The sequence below is a fragment of the Asparagus officinalis genome, chromosome 8 (assembly GCF_001876935.1).
Source record: "Asparagus officinalis chromosome 8, Aspof.V1, whole genome shotgun sequence".
NCBI classification, from domain to species: domain Eukaryota; kingdom Viridiplantae; phylum Streptophyta; class Magnoliopsida; order Asparagales; family Asparagaceae; genus Asparagus; species Asparagus officinalis.
Genome location: NC_033801.1, coordinates 25,416,715 through 25,439,902, shown reverse-complemented (window position 1 = coordinate 25,439,902; position 23,188 = coordinate 25,416,715). Strand labels below are relative to the sequence as shown.

The 23,188-nt window shown below is 40.6% G+C and overlaps 3 protein-coding genes across 4 annotated transcripts in view; 1 reads left to right on the top strand and 2 right to left on the bottom strand.

Annotated features, from left to right (window-relative positions):
- On the top strand, nucleotides 5,688-7,587 carry LOC109820396 (serine/threonine-protein phosphatase 7 long form homolog). The gene is made up of 4 exons (XM_020386526.1): nucleotides 5,688-6,246; nucleotides 6,343-6,430; nucleotides 6,530-6,940; nucleotides 7,034-7,587. Exons 1-4 carry the CDS (start codon nucleotides 5,900-5,902, stop codon nucleotides 7,463-7,465), a joined length of 1,278 nt encoding a protein of 425 aa, XP_020242115.1. The 5' UTR covers nucleotides 5,688-5,899; the 3' UTR covers nucleotides 7,466-7,587.
- Nucleotides 8,530-10,245, bottom strand: LOC109822820 (U-box domain-containing protein 2). Its single transcript, XM_020389074.1, has one exon. It carries the CDS (start codon nucleotides 10,105-10,107, stop codon nucleotides 8,710-8,712), a length of 1,398 nt encoding a protein of 465 aa, XP_020244663.1. The 5' UTR covers nucleotides 10,108-10,245; the 3' UTR covers nucleotides 8,530-8,709.
- LOC109820460 (nijmegen breakage syndrome 1 protein) overlaps nucleotides 15,651-23,188 on the bottom strand; it is a 23,750-nt gene continuing 16,212 nt past the window's right edge. For both annotated transcript variants that reach the window (XM_020386606.1, XM_020386607.1), the window contains exons 9-13: nucleotides 18,921-19,086; nucleotides 16,584-17,002; nucleotides 16,381-16,442; nucleotides 16,197-16,296; nucleotides 15,651-16,081 (exon numbers count right to left, since the gene is read on the bottom strand). In XM_020386606.1, coding sequence (XP_020242195.1) covers nucleotides 16,025-16,081; nucleotides 16,197-16,296; nucleotides 16,381-16,442; nucleotides 16,584-17,002; nucleotides 18,921-19,086 — 804 coding nt within the window. In that variant the 3' untranslated portion in view covers nucleotides 15,651-16,024. The remainder of the gene's footprint in view (nucleotides 16,082-16,196; nucleotides 16,297-16,380; nucleotides 16,443-16,583; nucleotides 17,003-18,920; nucleotides 19,087-23,188) is intronic.

The following is a 23,188-nucleotide window of genomic DNA, read 5'->3' as shown; positions in this document are numbered from 1 at the left end:
CAGGTGCCCTTGGTTCGCCAAAATTGAACACCTTGCTCACAGAGTGGGACTCGCCTAAACTGCTAGGCTCGCCCGATTTGAGCGGTTCGCCAAAACTGGGAACCTGGCTCAAGAGATTGGGCTTGCCTAAGCCGTTAGGCTCGCCTGATTTGAGCGGTTCGCCGAAGCTGGGAACCTGGCTCAAAGAGATGGGTTCGCCTAAACTGCTAGGCTCGCCCGATTCGAGCGGTTCGCCAAAAATGGGAACCTGGCTCAAGAGGTTGATTCGCCTCAAGCCTGAATAATAATTCAGGCTGTCGTGGGGGATGAGGGATTGCGCCTCGAGACGAGCGAGAGCTTTTCGTCGCCGCTGTTTGGATCTTTTTGAACGAGGAGCGTTCATGTCGACGACGGAGGCGTATTCTGCGTCGACACAAATGGTTGATTCCTCTTGCACAGGGGTCTGCGAGGATCGTTCATCGACCCATTCAGCAGCCCCTAGACCTGCATTCTCGAATCTCGGCTCGGCCTCAACTGGTTCGGGGGGAAAAGAACCCCCTGCCTCGGCTTGGGTAGATCCCTCAGGCTTGGTTGCCTCAGCCTCTTGGGGCTGGGCCACCCGCACGACTCTGCAACCATCGCGAGATGTATTGCTGCGAGAAGAGGACGATTGTAAGTACCCTTCGAATTTGATCACAAGGGACTCAACAGTAGTCCCTGCAGCAACTTCGTCAGACTGCGCCACCACCAATTCATCTGAATGAACGGATTCTCCCACTGTGGTCGCCATCTTCTGTAGGGTGAAAATTTGATTCTTCCGAAGAAAGGAGTTTCGTTTGTATTTATAAGAAAGCTTATTACAAACTAACAAATCAAATGTTTACAACAGAAGCAGAGGGAAGGCCCTCTTTGTTTTGTGTGGGGACTTTAGGTGGCGATAGGATGCCTCGCTCGGTGCTCGTGCCGAGTCTGCTTCCCTTGGACGATCCGATCGAAGTTGATGCCGGAGCCGGAGCTTCGGTTCTCAAATGAGGGAGCCTTTGGCAAAGGTCCAGGTTCAACCTTTGGGAGATTAGCCAGCAGAATATGCAACGGCCAATCCCCCTTCTTCATGCTGCTGAAGATGGGTTTTAACAGGCAAGGGATGGCATGGGCTATCCCTTGATTCATGGGATTTGACCACTAATAGAGGTGAGGGAGATAGCTTGACTGCTCCTTGAATTATGGGATGTGACCACACGTTGTTCGGAGACGTCCTGCTGTTCATTCGTACCGTCAATGGTCATTCGAAGAGCTGTGCTCTGCATCACGCTACATAGGAGTGGGAAAGCCCCTCCTCGTATGCGTGACAACGGCTGTCAGATGCTTGCGTGGATCTGACCAACCACCGAGCGTTGGCGGCTCTCGTCCCTTCACCTGGACAACTGAGGTGAGCCGCATTTATGAGGGTGCAGGCTGTTTCGGCGCCTGTCCGCTCATTCGTACTGTGGACGGCCATCTGACGGGCCTGGAGTATTGTGCCCTCTCCCTTGATTTGTGGGATTTGACCACTGATGTAACTGTTCCCATACTCCAAGTGGGCAGTTGACAGTGAGCTGGCGAGTCTGCAGCTTGGGTCTGCAGGCGAGCTTGCAGGCGAACTGGGTCTGCAGGTGAGTTTGGGACTGCAGGCGGACTTGGGTCTGCAGGCGAGCTAGCAGGCGAACTGGGTTTGCAGGCGAGCTCAGGTGCGCAGGCAGACTTGGGTCTGCAGGCGGATTTGGGACTGCAGGCGAATTTGAGTTGCAGGCGAGCTCCTGAGCATGGATTGAAGAATAGGCCGTAACTTTCAAACCGTAAGTCGGAATTGGACGAATTATATATGAAAATCGCCTATCTCGACGAGATGGAGCCATCCGAACCGAGCCGAAGGCTTCGGTTCGCTTCCTCCGTTTTGCCAAATTCCTTACGGTTTGGGAGATATCTGCGTTTTCCCCTTTTTCTGCTATTTCGGGCGAGGTTTTAGCAGTTTTGTTCTGAACTTCTCTGATAAGGATTTAAAGGCAATTTTTATTGCCTACAAAACCCCCTCCAAAGTTTTCAGACCTGAATCAGGCCGCATGGGGTCTGGAACACTTTGGATATGAAGTCCCGTAAAGTGATCCCTGCTCTTCACTCGCAGCTGATGATCGCCTTCTAGGATTTTGAGCAAACCCTCAGCTATCAACGGACTTGATTTGTCTTTACCAACTGCCGTTTGAGTTGGACTAGCCATGCTCTTGCCCTTAGCATGGTAAGTTGTTGAGGAGTTTCTTTTAGGCTCAATGCTAAAATTTCTCCTCTATCCTTAGCCTTTCGAGGCATTTGGATTAAGAGTGTAGGGAGCAGTTTAGACTCATGCACCAGTTGGAGTATAAGGGGGCAGTTTAGACTCATGCACCAGTCGGAGTATAAGGGAACAGTTTAGCCTCATGCACCGGTTGGAGGATAAGGGGGGAACTTGTCTTCTCTTAGGGCAAAGATGAAGACGAACCCTGATTTGTCTTCTCTTGGGGCAAAGACGAACCCTGAAATAGCAGCACATCGCATAGTAGGCCACTATCAAACAACAACGCCTTTTATGGGAAAGACGGTGCTGGGAGAATCAAATCGTTCAGGGACGTATGAGTGTGACGATTGATTGGACAACATCATTTGCGGGAATGATGGTGTCGGCTATCAGAGGTAATCGTTAACATGATAGGAATTGCCGCGATCGGAGCGACTTTGAGGACCTACCATCCTTTTGAAGAGGATTGGTAAGTTGATTTTGTCAGAGGTGTAGTGTTAACATGACAGTGGGAGTTTATTGCGATTTGAGCAACTCTATGGACTTACCATCCTATTGAAGAGGACTGGTAAGCTGTTTTGTCAGAGGTGACTGTTAACGTGACAGATTTGGGGGTCCCGCCATCCTATTGAAGAGGATTGGCGGGGGATTGTGGCTTTGGTCCTAACTATCTAAAGGTTTGACCAAGTGGGAGTTTGATGCAGCCCACCTGAACTGCTAGTTCCGCCTGGTCTGAGCGGTTCGCCATAAATGGAAACCTGGCTCAAGAAGTGGGGCTTGCCTAAACCGTTTGGTTCGCCTGATTTGAGCGGTTCGCCAAAACTGGGAACCTGGCTCAAGAGATTGGGCTCGCCTAAACTGCTAGGCTCGCCCGATTTGAGCGGTTCGCCGAAACTGGGAACCTGGCTCAAGAAGTGGAGCTCGCCTAAACTGCTAGGCTCGCCTGATTTGAGCGGTTCGCCAAAAATGGGAACCTGGCTCAAGAGGTTGATTCCTCTCCAGCCTGAATAATAATTCAGGCTGTCGTGGGGGATGAGGGATTGTGCCTCGAGACGAGCGAGAGCTTTTCGTCGCCGCTGTTTGGATCTTTTTGAACGAGGAGCGTTCATGTCGACGGCGGAGGCGTATTCTGCGTCGACACGAATGGTTGATTCCTTTTGCACAGGGGTCTGCGAGGATCGTTCATCGACCCACCCAGCAGCTCCTAGACCCGCATTCTCGAATCTTGGCTCGGCCTCAACTGGTTTGGGGGGAAAAGAACCCCCTGCCTCGGCTTGGGTAGATCCCTCAGGCTTGGTTGCCTCGGCCTCTTGGGGCTGGGCCACCCGCACGACTATGCAGTTATCGCGAGATGTATTGCCGCCAGAAGAGGACGATTGTAAGTACCCCTCGAATTTGATCACAAGGGACTCAACCGTAGTCCCTGCAGCAACTTCGTCGGACTGCGCCACCACCAATTCATCTGAATGAACGGATTCTCCCACTGTGGTCGCCATCTTCTGTAGGGTGAAAATTTGATTCTTCCGAAGAAAGGAGTTTCGTTTGTATTTATAAGAAAGCTTATTACAAACTAACAAATCAAATGTTTACAACAGAAGCAGAGGGAAGGCCCTCTTTGTTTTGTGTGGGGACTTTAGGTGGCTATAGGACGCTTCGCTCGATGCTCGGGTCGAGTCTGCTTCCCTTGGACCGTTTGAATGAGGTTGCTGGAGAGCTTCAGTTCGCAGTAGAAGCTCGGGGTAATGGAGTTCGGGTCTGCTTAGTTCGTCGGCGATCGGAGCTCGGAACTAGGCAGCAGTGCTGTAATGCAAGGATTTGCTAACAGCTTGGTCTCAACTCTTTTTTCTCCAAGTTTTGCGACCTCTCTTCCATCGTGCTGGAAGGGGCTTTTAAATGAAAGAAGGACAGCTCGACTTCTCCTTGAATTGTGGGATGTGACCACATCCTCTTCAGAGACGTCTCGCCGTTTCCTCGATACCATGAATGGTCATTCAGAGATTGTGCTCTATGTCCTGTCACCTACGATGGGAAGGCCCATCTTGTGTGTGAGGCAACGAACGACTGCTATCCGAGTGGATTTGACCAGCATTAATGAACCGCATTTATGAGTTCGCAGATCGATGAAGTGTCTGTCCGATCACTTGTACTGTGCGTGACCGCCCGGCGTGCTTTGAGCACGGTGCTTTCTCCTTTCCGGTCAGGAGAGGCGGTGAAGTAGGTGTACAGTACTCGAGTGGGTCTAGCCAGCTTGCCGAGTGCCGGCGGATCCACCTCCAGACTCAGACAGCCGAGGTGAGTCGCATTTATGAATGCTCAGGTTGACTCGACACCTGTCCAGGCTTTCGTGCTGCGCGTACTACGAGCGGCCGTTTGACGGTCCTGGGGTATCGCGCTCTCTCTCTCTTCGGGTCGAGAGAGATGGGAAGGTCCATCTCAGCACGTGGGGTAGTGGATACCCAGCTGTACTGACGGTCTTGGGGTTTGCTGGCGGATTCGACTCTGGACTCGGGCAGGCGAGTTGAGTGAAAGGCGAACTTCCACCATCCTAATCGATCTTAACTCGTGCTGGCGAGCCGACCGTAAGGCGAACTTAGAATCGAGCATGTGCGATGTCCATGCGATTTAGGCCCGTGCCAGCGAACCGGGCGTGCGAGCTCTTTCCGCAGGCGAATTTCCTGTGAGCCTATAGAGGTATTTTTTACCGTCTACAGGTGCCTCCAAGCTATAAGAGACAAGCCGGACACCCACGATCAGTACGCTTAAAAGGTACTATGGATGAAGGCCGGGAAGGAGCTCCGAAAAAAAATAGATGTGGCTATTGCAGACAAGCCGGACATAGAAGATCTCATTGCCCAACCAATCCAAATAGATAGCAATTAATTGGTACAATTTTATACATTTGTAATTTCATGCTAACTCATTTATAGATCAATGCTTATAAAAAACTCAAACAATGCTTATAAAAAACTCAAACAATGCTTATAAATCAATGCTTATAGTAAAATCAATTTTTTTCTGACTCAATTATAGATCAATTAATGGATCATTGTTATATGTGCAGATATTTTAGTTACGGAGGCGGGTCCATTGACACATGATGTTCTTTATGACCAAGAGCGCCACCGATCCGCGAAGATAGACACCGGGGAGGTAAAGTGCAGTTTTATTATTTTCAATTATATATAAATTTCAATGTAGTTGATTGTTACTGAACATTTGCACTGTTTACTACATGCAGGCCCCGAGTATTACTATTGTCGATCATACCCGTGCACATTCTAGCTGGGAGTTGACGGATCCACAGATACAATATTATGTGCGTCAAGCCGGCTTTTTTGAGTGTTCACAACTTAAATGGGTAAGACTTGATTGAGCCCTTTTGACGGCATTGGTTGAACGATGGAGGCCCGAGACAAATACTTTCCACCTGCGCCAAGGAGAGGCGACGATTACCTTGCAGGATGTTGGGGTTATACTTGGTCTCAGAGTAGATGGTGATGCAGTGACGGGCACCGATGACTTCAACTATGTCAAGGCGTGTGAAGAATTGTTGGGTCACTGTCCTACAATGAAGGGGGAAAGATCAAGCTCGAATGATTAAGGAATAACTTTATGAATGTATCGATCGATGCGACTGATGAGATCATTAAGAGCTATGCCCGTGCATATATTTTACATATGATCGGTACTATTCTGTTTCCGGATTCCACTAAGGATTCCGTGCACGTGAGATGGTTACCGCTTCTTGGGGACCTATCAGAGTGTGGAGAGTTATCTTGGGGGAGTGCAGTGTTAGCCTACTTGTATAGAGAGATGATGAAAACAGCACTCGTACACAATAAAGAATTGAAGGGCTGCCTCACTTTGCTGCAGATATGGTCATGGGAGCGATTGCATTTGGGAACACCTGATTTGAGGGAGGCCCGCGCTCTCGATGGCCATATTCCGTTAGGCTGCAGGTATTATTAAGATGCATGTAATTTCAGTGCTTTATTTTAATATATACTAACCCGTGCTTTATTTCAATATATACTAACCCGTTGTATATAAAATAGATGGAATGTGTCCAAATCTTGGCAAACCTCTCCAAAGGGGCATGAAAACTTTTACAGAAATGAGCTTGATCAGATGGAGGATGAACAGGTATAAAAATTATAATATCTAAATATATTCAATTATGCGACCAATTGTTACCGATATCTAAATATATTCAATCAATATATCATAATATCTTCTTTATAGGTCAAATGGATGCCCTACGAGCTAGTGTTGGAGTCACTACCGGATATTTGCCGAGAAGGTGAGGATGTATGGCGTGCTCGCGTCCCCCTTATATGCTTTGAGATTGTCGAAATGCACGTGCCTGACCGTGTGCTTCGACAATTTGGACTACGGCAACATATTCCAGCGCCTGTGGAGAGAATAGAGAGAGATCCAAGAAAAGGTGCACATCGTGCTAATTGGGAAATGATTCGCCGAAATTACATCCATAGGTGGGAATTAAGGGAGGAACATGTAGTGATGGAGAGGGCTGATGCACCTGACCTAGGTGTGTACCTACGGTGGTATTGGGGGATTACTCGCCGGTGGATATTTCAGGAAAACAAAGCCCCGAAGGAGTACATACCAAGAGGCCCAGTCGAGAGAGAGTTGGTAAGTGTATAAGAAAAATATACAATTATTTTCTGAGTTTTATTTTCTCACCATCCACTTGATAATAATTTTCTTTCGGTTTTTATTTTATAGGTACAAGAGCTCGAGGAGCTTTCTACTATGGCACATGACGCATTGAGCACGACTACCGAGCAGGAGCCGAGGAACATGTTCCTTCGAATGATAAAAAAGATACGGTCGGCTCTTCAGAGGACGTGTCATGCAAGCCGTGATGGACAGGAGGAGCGACCAATTGAGTACGGGCGGCGACATCGACGAGGACACACGGGGGCGGGATCAAGCTGTGCGCATGATGAAGCTGGCGGCTCACAGCAGACTCAGGCCGGATGTTCACAGGCGGTTCGAGACGACACAGATGTCATGCACTCCCAACTTCACACACAACCGGACGAGGAACTTATCCGAGCTCACGTCGAAGGTGATCGAGGAAGGGGGAGAGGAAGAAGAGGGAGAGGGAGAGGGAGAGGAAGAGCGAGGGGAAAGGGCGTTGTTGATATTTGTTAAGTTTCGATGGACTTGATAGGATGTTTGCGTTTGAGTTGCAATTTGGACTTGATATGTTGTTTGTGCTGCGATGGATTTGATATAATGTTAAGTTTACAAATATGAATTGTACGTATTATATTTGTGTGTGATTGCATTGTGGATTGATAACAGGAGTATGATTGCATATTAGCATGTGTTATTTGTGATTACATTTTGTACTACAGGAAATATGAGTTTTCAGGTGAATGTGGGTTGGAATGGGGTCTGCAAAATGGTCGGGGTTGGGAACCCCGACCATTTTGTGCACCCACAATGGCCCTGCGAATGGGGTCTGCAAAATGGTCGGGGTTGGGAACCCCGACCATTTTGTGCACCCACAATGGCCCTGCGTCTGGGCTCTGCTAAATGGTCGAGGTTGGCAACCCCGACCATTTGGTCCCTGATGCTTGCTGGGCTCTGCTAAATGGTCGGGGTTGCCAACCCCGACCATGTCGTCCGTGGTTGAGCCCAGCGGTAGCTGGGCTCTGCTAAATGGTCGATGTTGGGAACCCCGACCAATTCGAAATAGGTCTATTACGAATTGGTCGGGGTTCCCAACCCCGACCATTTAGTTAACCTCTTAGCGGGGGATGGACTAAACAGTCGGGGTTGGCAACCCCGACTGTTTACGAAGCCGATTAAAAAATAATCGACCCGCTTTCTCACCACGGCGCTGACGTAGCGAGAAACCGGGGCTATTTCGATAAATAAAACATGATACAGTCGATTTTGCTAATAAAAACTTAAAATAGGGCTACAGTGAAAATTTGTTCTATTTTACAATGGCTAGGTGAGCGCCAATATCCTCGAAAGTGCGATTATTAATTTCCTGGAGAAGCAACGACTCCATTAGCATATTGTTTTAATCTCATCTTCGTCAAAATTTTTACTTTTATATTATCACACAGTGGACATGTATAAAGATCGTTTCCACCTTCAATTTTTTTTTTACTTTTTATATTAACATAGAATAATCTTTAACTAGACCTTATATGTAATATTTCCACAGAATACAAAAGACGAGATATGTGATTTCAAGTTCCTATTCTGACGTGCAACATCCATGGATGATGATGAAGAATAAGCATACACAAAGGGCCAAGCATTTAGCACTATAAACAAAATAAAGTCATAGAAGATGACACTTCACTCACAGGAAGAGTTTTTACCACCAAGCAAATGATGTTTAAAACTGGACAATGAAATGTGCAGTACCTCCCTAATTATACAGAATCGAAGTCCAAAGCGAGTTGCTCTATGCTGAGCATTCTCATAGACATCGTCATGCCTCGATCTGAATCACGAATTCTATTCAGCCTCTCTCGCGTAGACAAGAACGATGGAATCTCAAAAGCTACAGAGACCCCTTCTCTATACCGTGAATCCTCCGCAAAATTGATCAGTGACTCTGCTGCATATTCCCTTAAATCCGCCGAACCATCTCTCAACAATTCAATAAGGACAGGAATCACACCCTCTTCAGCCATTGCTCTCCTAGTCTTCTCTTCATAACTCAACTGTGCAATTGCCGCTGAAGCCTTCTCTTTAAGATCCAAACTTCCCTCTCTCAAGAACCCAATTAAAACAGGAATTACACCAGAATCTCGTACAACAGGAATAGAATACTGGTAACCCGAAAGATTCCAAATAACATCTACTGCAGAAGCTTTTGCTTCTTGTCCTTCACTCCCCATCAAAATCCTCACCAAATGATTCATTATCAAGACGTCATTCTCCTCGGCCACAGCCAAAATGCAAAGCACATCCTCTGCAATCTCTTTTCCAAGAGCATCATGTCCCTTTAGCAACTCTATATATAACGGTATCGCCCCCGCTTGAGCCACCATCCCTAAACAATTGACGTTTGAAGAAACTATACCAAGGGCATTGCCTGCAACAATTCTACTTGAATCATCACTGCCACGAAGTAATCCAACAAGTGCCTGTACTGCTCCCAAATCCACAAGCATGCGTCTAAATCTCCTAGAAACCCCTAACAACCCAATAGCCTGAGCTGCCCGTGTTCTCGATAACATTTTACCATCAGACGCAGCTTCAACAAGGAAACCTAATCCATTATAACCAACAATTACTCGCCTCACCTCTCTCAACATCGACAGTGCAGTTAAAATCTCCAACAGATACTTCCTCGTATCGTCATTACACACAACAATCGCGTCCACAATCGACCGCAAGCCTCCGTTTCTCGCGAGAATCAATCTGTTGGCATTATCGAACGCCACGAGGTCTCTGAGGCATTTCAGCAAACACCTTCTGTGCCCACATCTCGAATCAGGCAGCAGCCTCAGGAGTATTGGGATTGTGCCCAATTGGCCAATGATTGCGGTAAATGGGGTCTCGACTCTTCGACAAAGGGATGATAATGAGCAGAGGACTGCTTCTTGGATTGTGGGGTTTGGGGCGGAGTTGAGGAGGTTGATGATGATGGGGATTGTTTGGGTGGTGATGGGCTCAGGGGCTCGTTTAGAGAAGTGGATGAAGCTGATGAGGGCTTTGAGTTGGAGTTGAAGGGATTGAGAGGAGATTGCATCAGAGAATTGTTGGTATGATTTGCTCCAGTCCGTGGGTTTTTCTTGTTGGATTACGCTGGGTTCATCCATTTTTGTCAAACAAATTAGATTAGATTTACAAGTACGTAAAGGACTTAATACTGGAAATTCACAGGTATTGATGTCCTGCGTCGGTTCAGAGGAAAATAAGGGGAAGGGAAATTGTAAGTCGACGACTGATATTTTTTTTTAAAGTGTTTCTCGTACTCGTTATATTTATTTCAGGGCTACTTTTTGCACGTAAAGTTTTGTCATTTTTATTTTTGATATCATACTATTTTGCTAGTTTGACAATCCGAGGTTTTCAAATTAACATTTTCATGGCCAAAGTACTTCCATTGTTCCTCACTTCAAATTGAAATTTGATAACGCGATTGATTTCCATTTATTTTTTTGCATTCTGGGGGCAAGAAATTATCAAATTAGAACATGTGGCGTCTTTTTTTTTTTGATAACCCGGTCCGGAGTCCAACCCGAGAGGATGGAAGCAATATTAAAATCTCCCAACCGTCCGGTTCACCCGCTGCTGGTGACGCCAATGTTTAAAATGGTGAAATTTTGGTTACATACTGAAGGTTAAGAAATATAGAGAAGTAATCATTTTTATTTTATAACACCGATCATTTTCCATGTTGGTGAAATTTAGAATGACGTTGTCCATCAAATCAAATCATGATGAGTAAAAATAGATGATTGCTTCCAAAGTTTTTTGTGTAGCGGCGGATACATAGGGGAAATCGAGGGCTGATATAGGGGAAATCAAGGGTGGCTATGGCTACGGCTCGCCTCAGATTTTGCTATATACATGGTATTGGTCTCTCAAATCTTTATATTTATCATGCATACCACAAAAGATGATTTTTCTAAGAGGCTACAAGCAATAGGCCTAAGGATCAAACGTCTGAAACAAACGGATCGGTCATTAGCGAGAGCTTGCACACAGGCCACAGCAATAACTTCGAAAAGCAACATAACTTTTTGTCCTCGGACATTAGTCACGTGATTGAAGAAATGCACGCGCATCCAAACAAATTATGAAGATGGACCTCAAACTAAATATAAAGAGGGCAAAAAAGGAAGAAGAAAATAACCCCGCCTCCCAGCATCAGAAGCGTACATCAAAATACAAGAAGGAAGAGCCCGTGACGTTTCAGGTCATGAACAAAAGACGATTGTCCCGTAATCTCATCTCCATCGATGTCAATATGCCACAAATACTAATGATCAAGCTTAAAACAGCAATTCAAACACTTTGTATTGGTGTGAACTTCGAAAGAGAGCACATCAAAGTGTCAAATTAGAAGAGTAATATTAGTACAGGAATCAACAACCAAGGAATTAATGAAAGTACACGCAAGGTACAAAACAAAAGAACTATAAACTTACAGTAGATTTGTGCCCTATCTATTCTTACTTCTAGCAGTGGAAACCTGAACAGGATTAGCCCTTTCGGTTAAATTACGATATACATCTCCATATTCTTACTGTTAGTATAGTGAAAATTATTAGAAAGATTTCCTATACCTAACAGATTCAGACCATGTTCTCACATGATTTATAATCATTAAAGTATTGGTGAACTCTCAACTACCCCACAAATATCAATTTGCTTTTTTTTTTGCCCCCTTAAAACATGCATGTGAGTCTAATGTGTTCATTTTGTGAGCCCATCGTCAAATATTTAACATATCAGTGACATGACCGTGTCTTTTTTGCATTTTTTGATGAGTTCTTATCTGTTTGTCTTCATCGTTCTGTCTTTGTAAAAAATATTCATAAATTATATTCACCCACATATATGAGCTTATAACTCACATCTCTAGAAAGAGTGATAGATTTATTACCAAAATTGCATTGAAACTAAACACCATGCTTTCATAATAAAATAACATAAAATAACAAATCTACGCATACTTGTTACCAATATTGTAACTTACACAGTAGTTTCACAAGTTCTTGAATGCTGGCCTATACAATCTGTGGAGCAAGGATAAAAAAAAAACATAGAATTAAGGAATGGGATGCCATCTCAAGACTTCAACCATTTCTAACAATATTAACTGCCTCATCCCGGTGTATCGAAGTAAATTATACCATCACCAAAGTCCATTAAAATAGGTAAACACATTTCTCATAAACCTTACTGCCCCATTGTGGTAACATCATAGTCGTGTATCACAGGCTCACCCTCAAACAAAAGTATCCCTACAAATAGCGTCCATTTATTATGACATCCATGTTCACGTAGCCGATGAGGGGATACAAGAATAGGGATATAAGTTAACATCAAGGGAAGTATTAATTACATGCTTAATTACAAGTGCTATAAAAATGAATAAATATAGCAAAATTGGTCTGATCACCATTAGAGTAACATTGCTTAATTAGACCCTTTTTAACTTTGTTTTCATGTTCCTTAAACATTCCAGGACCCGATCAGAGCTTTAGAGGAATTAAGTAACATAATTCACAAGAGCATTCACCCACTGCAACAGAATACAACAATTGAAGCAGTGGAACTTTCTATACAAGCTGACTCTAAAATTCAAACTGACACAAACAAATGAATAACTTTATTTTTTTGCAAGATTCATTCGCTGCCTTAAAATTATAATATACAAGATGTCATGATTAACAACCTGACTGAAGTAGAAAAAGGGAGTACCTGATTAATTGAAATGGGGAGATGGACAAGCTCTCAAGTAGATTAATAATTCCAATAACAAACCCCTCCAAATGGTAAATTCAAGGTTAATAGTTTGACCAAATTGTTCATTTTAATTTAATAATGATTTCTGAATATCTGCAACCTTGATGCCTGCTTCACTATAACGACACTTCTTTTAGGCACTTGCTCTTTCCACATTGGCTCACAAGCAAACTTCTCAAACTGAACAACAATGTTTGCTGTTAATATGTAAGGCAATTCACAGTTCAAGAAGTAAAATTTCAGAAACTTAAAAATATATACTAATATTATTGTTCGCAATAACTTTTTACGCACATATTTAGTAATTACATTAGCATGTGTTAACAATGTATTTTATGCACAAGCATGTACTATATACTTAAAACTATACACTGTTTGATGAAATTCCTCATGGAACGGATGTGTTTCTTGGGTTTCGGATTGTTGCATATACTGTTTGCAATACTTTTCGATATTTCATTGTATTTCCTTCAATTTTGACAGTTCATGCTAGTCAAGTAATTTTGTGAAAGTTACCTTTGTTTCTCGTAAGTAATTCTTCATGGTGATAAGTTGTTCTTGTTCTTGCTAGTCAAGTAATTTTGTGAAAGTTACCTTGAAAGTAATGTTGCTATCTATATCTTCATGCATCTCAATCGTGACTTTACATGCTTAGTATTCAGTTTATAGACTATGATATATACATTTTACATGTTATATTGAATATTTGATTACTAATGCGTACTTGTTTGACAAGTTTACAAGTTAGATAAGGTGAAGATTTCACCTTGATGGCCTGAGAGTGTCCTACATATTTCTAGTGTGATGGAAGGAAAGTTAAAGTGATATGGTATCAATTCTTTTCTTGATTATATGACGCAGATGTTATCATTTTTTATGCTATGATGATGGTCTATTCTTAAAATATGCAACCAAAGTTTATAGCAGCAATCTATTGGCGAGATAATCCATGATGACAATGCTTATTATGTAGGGTCATTATGATAATTGCAGCTAACATTGCTATTGTAAATTTCATGGTGAGGCAGATAATGAAGAAAATGTCCTTAACCGAGCAATTTTTTGTGCTTGGCTCTGAATTTGTACTCAGTTGATTGCATGTTGCTAAGCTCTGTTTTGTTCTTTCAAATGCTGAAAGTTATGTCATTGGCTTAGTCTTGGTTTGGAATTTTTGATTTCTGATTTTTTTTTTTTTGTGCATTAGAACATGGTAAGAGGTTGAAGCTTCTGTGCATATTTTTGTACATTACATGCTAGTGATGTACTTGTAAGCTTATTGATTTCATTACATTTTTCAATCTTGGTTTGCAAGTTGGATGGTTTCTATGTTGGTTTCAATATTGGTCTCAGATTTGGTTTCAATCTTGGTTTGCAACTTGGATGGTCTTTATAGTGGTTTCAGACTTGATCTTAGTCTTGGTTTCTGTTGCATGTTCTATATACTAGTCTCTGCAGGACTAATACTTCACTTCTATGCTTCGACTCTTGTTTCAACATGTTCATTGTTTGAAAAGGTTACCTGGTTGTGTGCTTGGTTTCAATCTTGTTTCAACATGTTTATTGTTTGAACAGCCTGCCTCAGTAAAGGAATAGGTAGATTTTCGCTATCCCACGATCTCTCAATTCCTCGTCTCATCATTTCTTGTAGTTAATCGCGCAAGCTCAACTAGCTAGAGGACAGAACATTTTTGGATAAATGTTCTTTCGCGAAAGTGGCAATCGGTTCTTCTTTCAAAGTGGCCTTGCCTTTTCCTTCTGTGGGAAAGGTACCGGTCCTTGTGTCCGTCAATTCGGTCCCTTTCATTCTTGCTCTCGGCGCACCCCCTAAACAACGCGCAATCGCTGATCTCGTTTGCACTCACAAACGTCTTGTCTTGTGCCTCCAGGAATCGAAGCTCTTGTCGTTCCCCACCCCTTCCCAACTCTCCATCTCTGGTGGCTACCTGGATAGCTGGTTCGTCAAAGATGCAATGAGTGCATCTGGCGGTCTCATCCTAGGTTAGAATTGCTTAGAGCTGAATAATCTCTCGGATCACGTCAGGACATTCATCATTTCGGTGCCCGTTGGAGTTGCGGTTGGATAAGGAGTAGTTGGTGCCGCCTATCATGGAGAAGGAGTCGTTCTTGCCTATCCCTCAAGAATACCTCTCGATCGAATCATTTCATACCAGACGGGTTGTCATTTGCCTCGGTAAATGTGTTATTTTCAACTTGGTTCTTGGTTATATAACTTGATTCTTCATATTACCATTTCTATTATTGGCTATTGGTTACATGTGGTAGCTATATTATTCGGTTATATAACTTGATTCTTTAGATTGCCACGTTTGTAGGGACATTTGGTTGTTGGCTCTTGGTTATATGACTTGGCTTTAGGTTTAAGATTGTGCATATTTGTTATTAATTTGTTCAAATGGTTGTTATGATAGTGGTAACGTGATATTATGCTATGATTATGGACTTTTTTTAATGTATGCAACCAAAGTTTATGGTAGTAATCAATTGGCAAGGCAACACATGCAGCCAACATTGTTGTTATAGATTTAATGGTGAGACATATTATGATGACATAGATCTAGACTGAGCATAATAGAACTTTTTTTTAAAGTATTCAAGGTTCATAATAGAACTTTTTTTTCATGGGGCGCCTAAGTACCTCCACGGACCAGTTGAAGTTTTTTTAAATTTTCCCTCAAATGTTAATATGTGAAGATTTGGTAAATTACCACCTTAAATCTTTAAACATATTTGCAAATTACTCCTTCACATCTTTAAATGTTTTGAAATTTCTCCCTCAAATATTCACCGTGTGAATGAAAGCAAGTTGACCCCTCAACTTTGGTTGCCAATAATTCTATCTTATATGGGTAGTAATCACACCATGTACCACAATCAAGTTTTCTTCATTCTTTTAGTTTGAAACAAACACTAGAGAATGAGAGAATCTACTCATACATCAACAACTTTCTTCTCTTTTCAAATTGAACCGAACAAGTGAATGTGGTGGAAAGTAATTATTCTCTATATTTTTGACAAAACAAACACAAGAAATAACTTTCCATGAAAGTGAAGGAAACATCAAAAAAATAAAGGAATGTTGAACTTGGAAAATGGTGGAAAGCAACCAAACAGCCCCTTAGTAAAGATGACACTCATTGGATGCTGTACAAGAAAAAAATTTCATCCAATGACATCTTCTGTACAGCAAGACATCCTGTCGATAATAAGGAAGAGTTCATCTCCACCTGGTACATGCCTTTAGCGACGGGTAAGAAAGGACTGGATAGAAGCACCACCAACTGCCCGCTTCCTTGCCTGGTGAGTGTTGAATCCCATTATTAAAAACACAAATTAATAGTGACAAAATGGTTAAATAAATCTTTTTTATCGTTAAATCAGCACATTAAACCTGTAAGTCTTCTATGAGTACCTTTTCATTGTTAAATAAATCCTCAGCAACAGCTTCCAATTGCTTTCTCTTCTTTTCTTCTCTCATATACTCCGACTCGTTGCTTCCATAGTCAGATTCTCTAAAGAACATTTTAAGTTTTAGAATATTTTTTAACCCAAAGTGTTTTCATGAATAGCAGAAATATAATCATGCATTCACATACTTGTATGGATCTTTTGAAAATGGAATCAGGTCTGTGAAGCTATTGCCAGACTTTTTCTCCCCCTGAAAAGGTTGCAAGTTGATTAGAAAAAGTTGAATAGGATAGACATACTTGAAGACAAATGGTCCGGAAAAGTCAGGTGAATACATATTTGAAGACAAATGGTCCGGAGAAGTCAGGTGAATAATCTCGCAGTTATTTACCTTTCTAAAGCACTTGAAATTGACAACATCCTTTGTGGTAGATTGAACAGTTACTGGAATGGTGCCTCTCACAACCAAATCTGGGCTAAATATGATATCAGAGTTCTCATGTCGGTCAGGGAAAGGTTCATCACCCTTGTCCAATTTCTTCATGGAAGCAACAACCTCGTCCCTGGGACATGGCATTTTACTATTGTCGGATGACGTCTGAAGATAAGCGGTTGACTTCTTCTCCCCTTGACACTTGGTTGTATCTGTTATGTCTCCGGACTTTTTTCCTTTTTGATCTTCATCTTCTCGCTTTATGGCATCTTGAGAATTGAAAGTGGAAGGGACTATCTTAGATGTTGCTGTATCTATCTCCACCTCAGAATCCGCTACAATAGTCTCATCAGTAGAATGTGAGGATGATACAATAACTGCACGAAAAAGCAAAGCAATATCAAAAATATTGAATGAATAGCAGGGTGTCAAATTGGATAATTTTTATACATAAATCATATTTGTTCATACCTGATACGCTAAAGAATGAAGATGTGGAGAATGATAAAATCTTTCGCAAAACTTTGGGAAAATTTTGCTCTAAATTGAGCCCTACTCTCTATTTTGCTTATTTAATTCTTCTTTTCGGTTATTTATATAAGCAAATATCTGTTTGGAAGATTTTAAACCTCAACTGAACTATAAGTCCAAACTGATCTTTAAAAAAAAAATTAACGTCCAAATCAACATTACAAAGTTTTAGCTTACCTTTTTGTGGCTGAAATTTCACCTGATATATCAGGAATATCATGATATAGCCAAAATGTTGCAAAAAGCGATAAAGGATACTAAAACCATATTGTTTTGCACCAAGCCTCATACAAAGAAACATCAACCGATATATTGGTCATGTCAGGATATTTATAACGAGGGAAGAGAGGGTCGAGGTTAGTGACTAGGGTTAAAGATCGGGGGAAATGAATTGGATCAGAAGGGATTGACTGGGGATGTTTGGTGAATTTTACAAGGTAGAATGTGTCCCATTAATAAATGAACGGTTAGGGTTTTTCATATAATGGCAAAAAACACAGTTACACAATGGATTTTGTAATATGCATAGTGCATTTTTCACAGAATGCAGCATTACGAAGTTTTTTTGTGTTTTGTAACAGAAGGCCCCCATGTAAAAAACATGTTATAAATGTTTCATAACATATTATTTTCTATTTTGATTTAAATACACATTTAGAAATTTATATACATGGTATTGAAGGATTAGCATATGGTGATGCAGCTTACTATCCTGTGCTAAATACCTAACCTTTCTTTTTTTATATTATTTTTTGTTTTTTGTTTTTTGTTTTTTTTTTTGGTAGAACAAGGATATAGAAACAAAGGAAACACCAGACCTCATAATAGACAAATTGAGGCTTGTTTGCAATTTTTGTTGTAATTTATCAGTATAGTGTTTACTTGCACATTACTTGTTAGTCTTATAATTAATATTAATCATGTTTCTTCACTTAGACAATTGCCTATGGGCAAAATCAGCACTTTTCGGATTGGCATCAAGTTGACTTCTACTTTTTCAATCCTCACAAAGGAATTTCAACTTCAACTCGTAAGTACATGTAGAAATAGAGATTTAAAATATCTTAGTCCACTTAGCAATTTGAATTCCACTAATAAGATTTGGATATGGGGCGTGCCCGAAGAATATGAACTGACAATCTAGACCAAATATCTAGTTGTGAAAGTAAAGGCTTAGATAATAATGATTATGATAATGATACAATAACTAACTCATATCCTCAAGTAGAATACTTGTCAAATCATTTTCACCAGGAACATATTCTATTACTTCATCACATTCGACATGAACCGTAACATTTATTATGTTACTCATGATAGTATGTGCACATGTATAGGTCAGCATGCATCCATTATACTTGTGCAGACAAGTTGTATGTATTGAGTGCTTTATCTGCGCTTGTGGCATAGCCAAGATGAAATCATTGAGGAGGCCAAAAGCCTATGGTTGTGGTCCTCAAGCTTTGGGTTTCAATTTATGGACTTTGCATCCCAGGATTTTACTTAAGGTCCGCTCAAGGTTTGGGGACCCTTAAAAGCTCTACTACACACAACTGTATGCCTAAGAATTTGATAGTTGCAGGGCATGCATGAGGTAGTATGCATATCCACACAAATAACTTGAATTTTCTTCTAAAGAATCATAAGCATTCAATAACTTAAATGTTCCACTACTTCTAAATGCGCAACACTTGATTTGACAATAATTTGTGGTGACAAATGACAAGTGGATCCACTTAAGAGTTATGAGTCATAAATACTTACTAGAAGGTTGATTCAACATCGAAGAGTCTAATCTTCCAGATAAGACGGCAGCAACCAGTTTTAAATCAGTAATTCTGGACAAAGAAGACAACTCCCGGGAGTGACTTTCATTTGGTGATTCTTGAGGAACCACTAAGACATAATTGATCACACCATCTGCAGAAGTCTAAAAGTTCCGTAAGTTTGATATCATTAAAAAAAAACTATTCATGAAAGCTTGAAAAGAATAAAAGATATTCGACTAGGGTATTGTTTTAATACAAAACTCACTAAACAGTTGAATATTTTTTGTCATGGATGCAGTAGTCAAGTCCAGGAATGGTTAGAAAATTCACTATTACCTTCGACTTATGCTGATAAATCAAATGAAGCGGTAAAAGAAACTAAACACATCAAACATTATTCTAGAGAATTATACCAAAGAGAACTATCATTGATAATATATATCTTTAATGCCTATTGCCTACGCATTATTTTCAAAGGAATGATTGATATTGCAATGCAGTTATTGGATATAAAATGCATTACATCCCTAAGAAAGAAGGATACAATTTAACTGACCCATCTAGCCTATTACTTCCTCTAACTGGTCAATTCTTATCAATGAAACTATTTATTATAATGTTTGGGACTAGGTTACGCTACTGCAGTCTAAAAGTTAGCACCAAGAAATATGATGAGTTTGCACGCACGTCAAACAGGCCTCGTAGAATTACTAAAAGATCGGTTCAAGTGCTATGAGCTTGGCATTACAAACAATCTTGCAACCAATCCAGTCTTTAAATTAAGGATCTAACCCTTTCCCTTGAGCCATATGGTTTTCCCAACATATCTTAATTCCTTAGCATCATCACCATCTACTGTACAAAGCAGAGTTTGTTTCATCTTCTCAATCAATACCACATAGTGCGCACTTGACAACAATGAGCACATGTTGGATGATGAAATCGTCTCGACAGTAGACACAGGCTTTCGATGATACTTGGTATGTTGGCAAAGACATCCAGATTCAAATTGCAGGTAGCTTCGCACCAAGGAGGTTGTTCAAGTTGACAGCACCAAGCCTGATGCTTATTGCCACCATCCCTTGTCATGGGAGAATTTTTATAACTCGAGGAGTTGAAGGAAATCTTGTTTCTTCCAGATATTTCAGATACTACTATTGAGGATCATGGATGAAGCAGGTTCTATGTTAAGTTTATTTCAGTAGTTTACTTTATTTCCGCTTTAATATTATTTATATCAGCTTTAGACCCTTTTATTATAGGTCAAATTTATGTTTTTTTTTTAGTCCTTATGTAATCTGAACATTGTTTCAGCCCCATTTGAAATCGCTATGACGTAATGAGGGTAGTACATACATTGTAATCTATATAGCATGGATAGTTCTCTCTAAAGTTGTACATGACTTGTACCCATACTGGACGACTACATATTATTGGACGCTCCTTGAATATATGCCCACATTTATTCAAAGCACATGCTCAATTATATAATACATATTCTAATTTAAGACCCTCTTCATATGCTTCTCAGACATATATCCTATGCGTCACATACACGGCTTGAAACCCTTTGCACACGCTTCAGGTTGATATCCAGTTCCAAACAATGATTTTAAAGGATCTTTTAGATATCAAGTTCAAAAACAAGCAGTTTTCTAATTTATAATCTACATAATAGGAGAAACATAAAAAAATTTATAGTAATTTTAATTCTCATATCATGAGGATGAAAACAACATCAGTCTCATGTAAATTATAATTATTATTTATTATTATTAGTATACATCATAATGTCTCCCAACCCTACCATGTACAAATTTGTCGTGTCATGTAGTTGTACCTAACTCGATGTCAGTGTAATATGGGAGACAGTACCTTACTCCATGTCAGCGTAACGTGAGACATGAGAGTTGACAAAATTACCAAATTGATATATTTAGTGGTACCTATTTATCAATAAGGTATATTTAATTGTTCTGGTGACAATAAGATATAAAAAGTGAGTCATATAGGCGATAAGGCCTATCCAATCGCCAACAGTGAAATTCGTACATCAAATGATGCATATTTTGCATATATACCATCCAGTTTTTCATTTTTATAAATTTACCTCAAATCTTGATTTTTGCAAAAATAAAATCTCTCTCATCGCCCCCTTCCTCTGCCCCTCCCCTCTCCTCCTCTCCCACCTCCCCTCCTCTTCCTCCTTCTCCCTTTTTAGCCATTGCTTCCCCCTTCCTCCACTCCTCTTCTTCACCTCCCTCATCCGCTCTCCCCCCCCAATGTCTTCTTAATATTTTCTCTATACAAGCTCATGAAAATATAATGTTACACAAATCCAATGCATGACTCCAATATCAGCCCATCCATTGAACCAAAACCAACCAGAAAGGAGGTAGGGGGAGGGGGAAGGGAGGAGAAGAGAGAGATAGGTTTTCTTAAAAATTCAAATTTTGAGGGGAGTTTTGTAAATATGAGAGATTTGAGGGATTTATATGCAAAATGTTCATAATTTGGCACTCAAACTTCACCACCTCTGATCAGATAGGCCTTATTGGCTAAATGGACTCATTTTTTTATTACCTTATTGACGCCGGAGCCACTAAATATACCTTATTGGTGGTGCTACTAAATATACCAATCTGCTAATTTAGCCTATGGGAATCCTATATAAACATTGTATAATTGCAACATTCATATTTATTATTGAGTTGTTGATGAATAAAATTTAGTATTGCATTATTAATGATATTGTGTGATACTAAAGGAGTGATTCCAAACAGTGGCGTAGCCAGGATTACTTTTTTGCCCTGGACGAAAAATAAAGGTGGTCTAAAACACCTCACGAGCGCATCAGAACGCCTTTTTCTACATTGTCAACGACATGTTCGCCGCCCTCACCTTCCTAAGGGGAAAAAAGAAAACCTCCTCCTTAATTATGTATCGACACTGCTAAACTCATCCGAGAGTAATTTTTCAGGGTTGTGTGCCGATTTAATTACGCATCATAAATGATTAATTATCACAATAAATTCTCTTTCTTAGTCCTTGACATAATCTCTCCAGTTAACTATATCATAAATGATTAATTATCACAATAAATTCTCTTTCTTAGTCCTTGACATAATCTCTCCAGTTAACTATGTACTAATTCCAAACATTCTATGAATTCAGCTCAAATTATGTACCGACACTGCTATATATATATTTTCAAATCTTGCCCTGGGCAGCTGCCCAGGGTAAGGCTAATGTGGTTCCGCCACTGATTCCAAAACCTTAATTTTGCGGCCTAAACACCGACAACCATAAATATGAACAAACTTCAAGCTCTCCATGACAACCCAAGCCGAAACCTTAGTTGATACATACCTTATTAATTACTAATTAGATATGTCACATAAATATGATTTAGTTAAATCTAAAGAAAATATCAATGTTTAACTTGTGAGATCTCAGGAGTCGTGGACACTTTCTTTTCAGGTATAACTCTCATTTGATTTGATTAAATGTTTGGATTTTTCTTAAATTGGTCCCCCAAATCTACCTTATTTTCTAATAAGACCACAGAGCCGGGATATTTTAAATAAGTCTTTCAAAACTATAAGTATTTTTTAATATGTCCATCAAAACTCATATTTTTAATTTAAACAAGTCCCCTTCTAAATGTTCTCTTAATTAAGTCCCTCAAAGTTAAAAATCGTTATCTTAACTTTAAATTAACTAAACTACATTAACCAACTAGTTTTTCCCTCATCTCTCCAAGATAGTTAGGCCTAGTACCTGCACCGAAGTTGCATGGATATACATATAGGTGCAGATGCGGGTACGGGACATGGCGAAGTTGTTAAAGGTGAGGTACGGGGACATAACTGGAACACGTGCGTTGTAATTACAGTTCTGAGCGAGATAAGCAAACGACCTTTTGAAATACGTCTCTAACTGAATAAGGGCTAAATCGAACTATGATCCTTGTCCAACAAGTTTAAAAGTTTAAAAATAGATGTGAAGTGTGGATATATGTCCAAGAAAAGTTTATGACGAGTGCTTTAAAATAGAACGTTTATTGTATAATTTATTTACACGTAAATAAATGTACGCATATTTTAAGGAGTGTCCAAGAAAGGTACAAGTACGTCTTCATGATAGAAGTACCTAGGTAGCATAACTTGCAATAGAGTGCGATAAAGACTTCTCTACAAAGTAGCAAGTAGGGGAGCAGGCAAAGATATGATTTTCTAGGGGTTTTTTTTTTTTTTTTTTTTT